Below are 10,705 nucleotides of genomic sequence, written 5' to 3' on the forward strand. Positions count from 1 at the left end.
GAAGCAAATGCAGTTCTCACACATTGTTGAGGGAAGTGTAAAATGTACAATCACTTAGAAAACTATCTGGTAGTTTGTAATAAAGTAAACCCTATAACCCAGAATATTTTTACAGAAAGAGTTGCAGAACAATGCTCATAGCAGCTTGATTCATAATACCTAAAAATAAGAAACAATCCAAATGACCCTCAACAGAAAAGTGTGTAAATAGTGGTATATTTATTCAATGGAATACTACTCAGCAATAAAAAAGAACTAGTTATACCTGCAATAATATGAATGAATCTGAGAAGTATTGTTGAACAAAAGAAACCAGAATAAAATTATATGATTCTATTTATACTGAGTTCATGAACAAGCAAAATTAACATACGGTGATAGAAATCAGAATAGCAGTTGTCTCTAAAAGTGGGGGACTGACTTAAATGAAGCACAAAGGAACTTTCAGAGGTGATGGAAATGCTCTAGATTTGGGTAATGATAACCTCATTGAACTATATAGTTGATAACTGTGTATTTTACTGTGTGTAAACTATTTGCAATAAAGGGGGACAGCCATGTACATATCTGCATTAATTTTTTGTTCTTTAGTGCATAGGTAGGTTGAAACTATTAATACATCTATTTGTGGTCACCAATAATAGCAGGAGAAATTTTGCTCCCTAATTCAAACAAGATGGCAACATTATTACACAGAACGAATTTTCCCAAAGGACACCAATTTTAGAACAATGTACAGTGGATCTCTCTCAGTTCATGGGCCACAGACCAGTTAAGAGACTTTATCTCCTCATATCCATATGCCTGTGTTAATTTCTTAATCAAAGGAGACTAAACATTCAGACATTATCATATGGGGGATCTGAAATTTTTAAAACTTCCTTTGTACTTCTTTCCAGTCAATCTCTCATCTGCAGAGTCAGCTGCTGCTCTGACTTCTATCAGTATGTATTAATTTTGCTTATTCATAAACTTCATATAAATGGAATCTTTTGAAGTACATCTGAAGTTTATCTTTTTTATAAAGATGTACTATGACTGAAAAATATTGGAAACTAGTGACTATGACAACAAAGTGTCTAAATGTTGACTAGTAAGCAAACTAAAAAGCAGCTAAAACATAGGCAACAAGTATGTGATGCAAGAGCATATTTTTAAAAAAGCATTGTAAACTGCAATGCACTGGGAACACACGATGATATTTATCTTCAATAAACAATAAAAATCAAGAAACAGTTTTTCACCTTAAGTTTCTGATATATGTGGCGCAGAGAATCTGCAGTTCCCATGTCAGCTTCATCAGGAATACATACAATATCTAGCTTCATTTTCATATTAAAGTCTGCACATAGAGCCTTTTGGACATCTCTGGTTGTAATGACAATGACTTCTATAGCATGAAAGAAGAAAAGAAGGAAAAGTGCAAAAACTTTCATTCATTTAGACAGTGGTTACACTATTTCAATTAGATTTGGTCTACTTCTAGATTTAATAACAGCTAATACTTTTGAGATTTTTCAACATATTTTACATGCAATCTCTCAATTCTTACAGCAATCTCATTTTACAAATGAGGAAACTTGGACTAAAAGATATGAAGTGACTTTATTCAGGGTACATTAAACTATTAAGCAACAGATCTAAGATAAAACTAGGGTCCATATGATTAAAGCCCAAACTTTAATGTATTACACATCACTTCTTCCTAATGTAAAGAATTCAGAAGAGCATTTATCAAAGCATATACAAATGGGATTACATTTTAAATCTTCTTTCAATACAAAGAGGTACCACAACTTCCCACAAGATAGCCATTAGTGCTTCACAGAGGATCACAATGAACCCAGTAACAGGAATTTCCACATAATAGATGTCTTCACCTTATTCACATAGCTATTAACCAATGACAGAAAATTTGGGGTTCTGTTATGATCTTTGGCTGGGTAATGTAATCCACTGTAGCATAACATGTGTTGCTGATATCTGAAGATCAGATTTTAGCATCTCTAAAGTGCAACAATTTCCACTACTTGTTCCATGATAGTGCTCAATTATCTCTCCCTTTCACTGTACTCATTATTTTGTCTATTTTCTTCCCTTTTCTTTCTTCCTTTCTTTCTCTTTCAAATCATTTAACCTTCCTCCTTCCTTCTTTCTTTCTTCCTTTCCCCACTTGGCTTTCTTTTAGTCACTAACTCACTCATTTAACCAATAAATACAAATACACTTAATATGTAAAGGACAAAAGACACGGAGAACTCAGAAATGAATTAAACATGGTTCCTATTCTTAAGAAACTCAAAATGGAGAAATTGGACATGGAAATGATTAATTAAGGAAGGTTCATGGAAGGGATGGCCTTTGAAGTAGGCCATGATGAATTCAAGTCCAATAAAAATTTTTTTAGTATATACTGTATGTAAAATGCTGCTGTTACAAAGATGAATGAGACACAGTACCTGTTCTCAGGAAGATCAGTCTCCCATGCCACTAACTACAGCATAAAGCGGGACTTGCGAGGTACTGAGAGAAAAACAAAGTATGATAAAAGCATAGAGGACAGGGTGATATACTATTTGGGATTTCAAAGAGAAGGTGACATTTCCATAGGTTGAAGAGGACATTTTAGACAGAGTGAAGGGAGTAATTGTAAATATGAGGCAGTCAGTCTAATAACTGGACGAGGACTCTTCTGTGTCGAGAGAGACTACTGCTAAGTAGAGCTATGTTAACTTCTCTAAAATCATGAACAACATGAACAGAGTGAACATAAACTTGACTGTTCAACTCCAGAATCTTATGTTTAGGAGACACTCCAAATTCTGAGTGAGCCTCAGTGAGAGGGAATTTTCTATATAATGGGTATTAAATATACCACAAAAGGCTTCCCTCCCAAGCATAACTAAAGAAATAGCAAAAAGAAAAAGAAAGTTATAGATGACAAGTCCATAAGAACTTATTAAAGTAGGATATTTCAAAGTGTATTAAGATGTGTCCTTCACCTGTGAGACAGAACTCTAAAAAGATATGTTATAAAACATATTTTAACATCAATGTTATACAGACTATTGCACAGAAATATTCACAGGTTTTCTCAAGAAGGCATGAATGGAATGAACACTGGATCACAAGCCTGGGGCCCAGGATCTTGCACCACCTCCATCTGGTATTAGTATTCAGATCTGTTATATCTAACTATAGGACACCTCAAACTCATTCTGGCCAAAGCCAAACTCACTTGTCTTTGCTCAAACCTGTTCCTTATATTCCCTTTCCTAGTTACTGGCATCACCATCTACCTAGTTACTTAAGCAAAAAGTAGAAGGAACTCTTCCCTATTTTTCTAGTTTCCTCTTTTTCTATGACCTCTCCCCATTAATCATCAACTTTCTCAAATGTTCCCACTTCTCCATCCTTATTGCTTGAAGCTTTAGCTCAGGCCCTCTTCATTGCTGGTGTGGACTTTTTTGTATTAGTCTCCTAACTCATCTCCCTGCTTACAGTCTTGACTCCCTCAAACTGATTCCTCACACAGCTTCCAAAGCAATTTTTTAAAAATGCAAATCTGAGCTGTCAAATCTATTACCATAAAGTTGTTAACAATATTAGCTTATTATCTTTGAATGTCTGTAGGATCTGTAGTGATGTCCCCACTCTCCTTTCTATTATTATTTGTGTCTTCTCTGCTTTTTCTGATCAGTCCAGCCAGAGATTTAACAATTTTATTGATTTTTTTCAAAGAATCATCTTTTGGTTTTACTGATTTTCTCTAATGCTTTTGGTTTCTATTTCATTTATTTCTGCTCTTATCATTTTTGTCTCCTTTCTACTTACTTGGGTTTCAACTGCTCTTCTTTTTCTAGTTTGTCAAAGTAGAAGCTTAGATGATAATTCAAGACATTTCTTGTTTTCTCATGGAATACTTAATGCTATAAAATTTCTTCTAAATACTGCATGAGTAGTGTTTCTCTTGTGATTTCTTCTTTGAGTTATGTAGAAGTATGTGGTTTAACTGCCAAATACCTAGGGGTTCTCTTGATATCCTTCTGTTATTGATTTCTAATGTAACCCTACTGTGGTCAGAGAATATATTTTGTGTGATTTTAATCCTTATAAACTTACTCAGACCTATTTTATTTCCAAAAATATGGCCTATCTTGGTAAAAGCTCTTCACACTTGAAAAGGATGTGCATTCTGCTTCACTGAGTGTAATGTTCTATGTCAATTAGGTCAAATTGTAGAAAATCCTAAGGAATCTATAAAAAGCTACATGAATTAATAAGTATATTTAGCAAAGCTACAGGAGGCAAGATCAGGATAAAAAATGTATTTTTTTGTTCCAGCATTAAACAACAGGTAACTGGAATTTATTACCATTTATGATAGCACAAAAATATCAACTACTTAAAAATAAATCTAACAAAATACGTGTAAATCCTTATATATTGAAAACTATAAAACACTATTGAGATAAGTTACAAAAGACCTAAATAAATGGAGACATACACTGTGCTGCTGGATCAGATGATTCAATATTGTTAAGATGTGAATTCTGTTCCTATTGATCTATGGATTCAATGCAATCTCAGTCAAAATTCCAACAATGCTTTTTTGTAGAAATTGATAAGCTGATTCTAAAATTTATATAAAGATGCAAAGGACTTAGAGTAGCTAAAATATAAATCTATCTTGGTTTAAGCTTTTCATTGGTTTCCCATTGCTTTCAGGAAAAAAATCTAAATTCCTCAGCATGTAATACAAGGCCCTTCATAGCATGACTCCTGTTTATCTCTCTCATTGTATCTTCTCCTCCTCCTTACACTTGATATTATAGACACATAAAATGAAAAGTAGCTGCCAGAACATGTTATGATGATCATGACTCTATCTCTGCATACGTATTACTTCTGTATGGAATGCTCTCTCCACACTGGTCAGTCTGGTAATCTATTTTTCCAGACTCAATTCAAGGGTCAGCTACTCTGTAAAGCATTCTCTGAATCTCTCAAGTAGAAACAGCAATTTCCTTATAAGAAGCACTTCTAATGTGCATCTGTTACAACATTTATCACATTACACAATGATAATCTATTTACATGTGGATCTCTCCACTAGACTTCAAGGTTCTAGAAATCTAGGCCTAAGTTATCTTTTCAATTCTGTACTTCAGTGCTTAATATATTACCTGGTACATACAGGTTCTCAGTAAGTACTGACTATAAGGCACCTAGATTCCTCATATCATGTCCTGACATCCTTTCAGGGTTCATCTTGGATCACTGTTGAGACCAGCTCTAAAAGAGTAACACTTAGCACTATCTTCTCAACCTTTTTCACACACCAGTGGAGTATTCCTAAACTCCTAAAGAGGCCAGTCTCCAGCCAACGATGAGTCCTAGTCTTCTTTCATTAATCCTCTCTCACTGTTGTAAAGCTGATAAATCATTGGGATTAAACACCCTAAAAGTTTTATGAGTACATCTCATTGCCATAACTCACCTTCAAATCCTACACGCTCAAGCAGGTTTAATGGGTACCAAATTAAAGGTCTGTTACCAACTGGAAGCAGAGGTTTAGGAATGCTGGAAGTCAGGTCTGTCATCCGAGATCCCCCTCCAACTGCCATTACTATTGCTTGAAATTCCATTTTTACAAACTGCAATCACAGAGAAAAACAACAGAAAAAAGTAACAAAAATCAAAGCACAAATAGTATTAACACTATTTTTATTTAGTTTATTGATACCTACCTAGGTCAAATACGTCACTTCCAACTCCAATAACCAGAATAAGAAAGACTCCTTAGCTGCAGTATAAACATCACACTTATCCTATTCTCTTACTCACTGATATATACTCTCAGCTCCAGCCTGGGGTGATGGGCTGGAAGATGGATGTGAATTTTTTAAAAAATCTGGTCTTTGCCCTTGGGTTGCTCACAATTATGTGAATACAAATGCAGTAAATTACAATACACTATCATTAATGTCATGGAAGAAATATGTCCAGGATACAGTAAGTATACATAGTGATGGTAACACTTAAGTCTTCCTAGAAAAGACAAGAACGTTTTATAGGAAAGTAATGCGTGAGCTGACTCTTAAAGGAGTAAGAGTTTACCAATATATGTAAGTTCTGATACGTGAGTTCATATTCCTTGAAAAAAATTAAAACTTCTGACTAGAATTAACAGTACAAATACAAGCACATTAGCTCTCTGAAAAGTATGAAATGACTTAAGATTCTTCTAATAATCCAGCCAACTGCTCCCATCTTCTCATTACTACCAACTTGAAAGATATCATTATAAACACAAATGTAGGCTTGTATCTTAACCTAGATTTGCAGAGCCCAACTGCAGAAACAAACCAAATTAATTCCTTTTTTCAGGCTTAAGGTAATAAATGAACCTGTTTGACATTCAAAAAAATCTCTTTCTGGCAAAAAATCTCTTTATAGAAGAGAGGCACATTAAAAGGTCATAAATACTTACTGATTTAAAATAAAAGTATGCTTTGACTTAACAACAAATGATGCAACCTTTTAAATACAAGTGTGAAATTCAATGTTTAGAAAAAAATTATTTAACACCAAACTAGCAAATAACGTTGTGCCTTTGCCATAATTATGATCAGTCCTGGGCTGCTCACATCAGTATCTAAACTGCAACACTTACACCCAGTATACCCAAGCACAAAGCGAGGCTCTTGCATAACATCCACATTTAAAAGATACGGTAATTTCAATTCCAGCAAGCATTCCCTCAGACTAAAATTTAACTTCAGTTTTGCACTATATAACTTCCATCACATCTGATGTTACTATGAAAAGAGCACTGGACCCTTAAGAGTTAAAAGTCCTGAGTTTGAGTTCTAGTTCCACCACTTACAAGTGATGTAACCATTTAAAACTCTTCAGCTTCCTCAGTTTCTAGAAGGCAGACTGGTGGTTAAGTTCACATACCCTTGAGCCAGACTGCCTGGGTTTGAATTCCAGCTCGACCATGAATTAGCTGTGTGAACCAGGGCTGGCTATAACTATTTCAAGCCTCAGTTTTCCTCATTTCCTACTTCAGAGTCATTGTGAATATTAAATGAGTTAATCTATGTAAAGCACACAAAATAATGTCAATCCCGTGACAAGCACAAGTGTTTGATATTATTAGAGCTTAGATCATGGAAGCCTTCCGTGCCAAACAAACCATGCTGTTGTGTAATTCTGGTTTCCGTATGGCTATCCTTGCTTCCTAAGTTACCTTTCTCCTGTGCCTAGTATGTAATCCCTATTAAATTTTTGACTCAGTTCAAGAATCACCTTGCCTAAAAAGCCATTCCTAACCCTTCCCACCCTCCTGATAGAAGTAACTCCTTTCCTGTTAGGTGCTTCCACTCTACTATGTACAGATCATCTCTGCCTTTATAGGTTTTATTGTGCAGTTATTTAAATGTCTATTTCCTGTGAGTTCCTTGACTGTCACCGCTGTATTCCCAGTATCCGACACAATTCCCGTCAGATGGCGGGTACTCAATCAGTGGACTGAGCATCTGTCAACCTCACAACAATCCCGTGTAAGAGTCAAGCTCAAACATGTGCAGAAGGGACATTCGAACCCAGGTCACTAGGATCTGAGGTTCCTACACTCAGTGAGGCTCCAGGTGACAGTCATGAACACTCCATGATATCAGCCAATATGTCAAATGTCTCAATGCCACTGCCACGACTCTGGGTGATGCGAATCAAGGCAAAGACTCGTTGGTCTCTCAGGCTTATAGTGGGTGTTCACGGCATCTTAGCCCTGCCTCTGTCATAGCATACTCATTGCCTTCTCCCTTTGTAAACTGATAAGATAAAATACCGTACCATAATTGATCTCTCAGCCAGACCTTATTGTATTCCTCCTTGTATTTCACCGTCCTGAACCTACACAACTAAAAACAGAATAAATGAATGAAAGACTTAGGTGGAAAGAGTTCAGACACTGTGCTCAGGTCGCCCAGCCCTGGGTCTGGTGCTCACTCGCTGTGACTTCTAGCAGATCCTTCCCTCCCTGAAACTCCGTTTTCTCCATCTGTTGCCCCAAGGTGGTTGGCTCCGATTCTTCCAGAGCTCCCTTCTAGTTCGGGCACTCGGCCCCGCGGCCAGGTCCGGCAGGCACTCAACCTGGCGACTCGGGGCTCTGCACCCCCGCCACCCACTCAGGCCCTCCCGGGCCAGGCTCGAGGGGCCCTCCTGCCTCTGGTGAAGTAGGGCCCAGCAGCCTCCACCGCGTGGCTCACCCCCGCCAGCTAGCTCGCGTGCGGCCTGGCAGCTCAGAAGCCGCAGGTTTACCTCAGGTCCCAGCGCGCCGCTACCGCTCTCTGCGCTCCTCACGCCGCGGCCGACTGACAGCAAAAAGGCGCAGGCGCGAGATAGCCGAGCAGATCGATGGGACGCGCTGGGCAGGCCCGCGGAGAAGGGACGAGAGCCGAGTGATAGATGACGGCCAAGAAGTGCGCGGCTCCCCAGAGGAGGAGAGGAGCCGGGGCCGTCTGTGCCTTTTCGTTCATTCACCAATCACCAACGCCCATTGAGCGTCCCTCATGGCGCAGGGGTGCTGAAACCCAGATTGGGACGTCACGATCTTTTCCTTCTGGCAGTTCTTCTAGGACCTAGCCCCAACTACCGCTCTGAGAAAAGAGAGTTCATTGGGAGCTGCGATTTGGGGCTAGCCAGTGCGGAAATCACCAAATGCCTTTGAAGGCCAAGGATTGCTAAGGTTTTCTAACTCCAGTGGTGTCTAATGGGGCGACTCAACGTTGGCTTTCTGAACCAAACAATTATGATATGGAAAGCATCCATTTTAGCCATCAAAACAGCTGGGGGTGTGGGATTAGGGAAGGTCTCAGGGAGATGGTGACACTGAACAATGGCTTGAAGAGAGTGAGTCAGGTGAATATCTTGGGTAAGAGCTTTCCAAGTAGACTAGCCAGCAAGTGCAAAGGCCCTGAAGAGAGAGGGCAAGTTCAAAAAACAGCAATGAGGACAATGTGGCTGAAGTAAGCCAGGGAGAGATTGAATGATGGCAGAGGACGTCAGAGAGGCAATGAGGGAGAGGGTGGAGAATTAAGATCCTGTGGACCTTGCAGGCCGTTGTGAGGACCTTGAATTAAGTAGAGGAGGAGTCATATGACAGATTTTAAAAGGATCACTTTGGTTGCTGTGTTGATAATAGATTCCCTGGAAGCTGGAAGACCACTTAAGAGGCTGCAACTAGTGTGAGAGAACCCAAACACCTGAGCCTCTCACTATAATTGTGAGAGAAAATAATAAAATAATTTTTTGTTTAAAGCAGTAAGTTTTGGGGTGGTTCATTAAGCTACAGGAGATAATGGGAACAATGGCCATGCTCTTCCTACACATTCCTGCAATTTCCTCATCTTCTGGAAGTTTCCTCGTTTTCTATCCTCTCTTAAACCTTAATTGCTTTGGCTCCCTGCCAGTTAAGAGACAGTATTTCTGCAATAAAAATAAAGGAGTTTGACTTGATTCAACAGTATTTATTGAGTGCCTAATATGTGCCAACCAATGTCTTAGATGCTAGATGCTGAGGATACAGCAATCAATGAGGATAGGACTTGTAATTTTTCCTAGAATTTCAGCCAGAAAAGTAGGAGCTCAGCTTAGAACCTACTAAAAACAAAAAGTCCTGAGGCCACAACCATAAAACCAGCTTATCCCTGCCCTGCCTCTCCTTCACTTTAGAATCCTGGTGATGAGTTATTGGATAACTATTTATTTTAACTCAAAATAAAACACTGAATGTGTTGGTAAAAGGGAGCCATGGAGTGATTGATTTGGCCACAAGAGACCTGAAACTTTCCTTCTGCAGCAAGATTCTTTCTCTCCTTGGTATTAGCTCAAACAGACAGAAGCCCTGAGAATTACAGCATAGTTTTGAGATAAGAACCAGTTATGAAGTCTTCCATTTTAAATGCTCATGTTCAAACTAGCATATGTTTTCGGCGAACTAGAGGACTTTCTTTTCTAGTTGAGTAAAGTTGCTGAGGGATTGCTTCAGTTCAAACTCACTTTAGGGTGGAAAGGGATAAATTTGGGAGTTTGAGATTTGCAAATGAACCACTATATATAAAAATAGATAAAAAAAACAAATTTCTTCTGTATAGCACAGGAAACTATATTCAATATCTTATAATAATCTTTAATGAAAAACAAATATATGTGTGTGTGTGTGTATGCATGACTGGGACATTACGCTGTACACCAGAAACTGACACATTGTAACTGACTATATCAAAAAAAAATTATTCCCTTAGGCCAGCAGTTCCCAAACTTTTTGGTCTTTAGACCCTTTACACTCTTGAAAATTAGTGGAGGTCCTAAAGAACTTTCGTTTTTGTAGACTGTATCTTATGACATCCACTATATTAAAATTTTAAACTGAGAAAATTTTAATACATTAATTCATTAAAAAAAAATAGTAAAACTGTTACATGGTAACATAAATAACATTTTAGTGAAGCCATAATTATGTTTTCAAAACGAAAAATTTAGTGAGACGAATGCTATAGTTTCACCTTTTTGCAGATCTCTTTAATGTCTGGCTTAATAGAGAACAGCTGAGTTCTCCCATCAGTTGTGATGTATTGTTTTGGGTGATGAAAACCTGACCTCACACACATAGTTGGGAAACAGAGAGATATTGTAA

At 38.0% G+C, this 10,705-nt stretch overlaps 1 protein-coding gene across 5 annotated transcripts in view; it reads right to left on the bottom strand.

Annotated features, from left to right (window-relative positions):
- Positions 1 to 8,443, bottom strand: part of EIF2B3 (eukaryotic translation initiation factor 2B subunit gamma) — a 104,642-nt gene extending 96,199 nt beyond the window's left edge. For 2 of the 5 annotated variants that reach the window (XM_006178441.3, XM_014553982.2), the window contains exons 1-3: positions 8,329 to 8,443; positions 5,501 to 5,657; positions 1,245 to 1,390 (exon numbers count right to left, since the gene is read on the bottom strand). In XM_006178441.3, the coding sequence (XP_006178503.1) occupies positions 1,245 to 1,390; positions 5,501 to 5,648 (294 nt within the window). In that variant the 5' untranslated portion in view covers positions 5,649 to 5,657; positions 8,329 to 8,443. Of the gene's footprint in view, positions 1 to 1,244; positions 1,391 to 5,500; positions 5,658 to 7,860; positions 7,929 to 8,328 lie in introns of all 5 variants that reach the window. The other 3 variants (XR_004324987.1, XM_014553980.2, XM_014553983.2) reach the window with 3 other exon arrangements.
- Positions 8,444 to 10,705: the final 2,262 nt, after the last annotated feature.

Source organism: Camelus ferus, chromosome 13 (genome assembly GCF_009834535.1).
Source record: "Camelus ferus isolate YT-003-E chromosome 13, BCGSAC_Cfer_1.0, whole genome shotgun sequence".
In the NCBI taxonomy this organism is placed as follows: Eukaryota; Metazoa; Chordata; class Mammalia; order Artiodactyla; family Camelidae; genus Camelus; species Camelus ferus.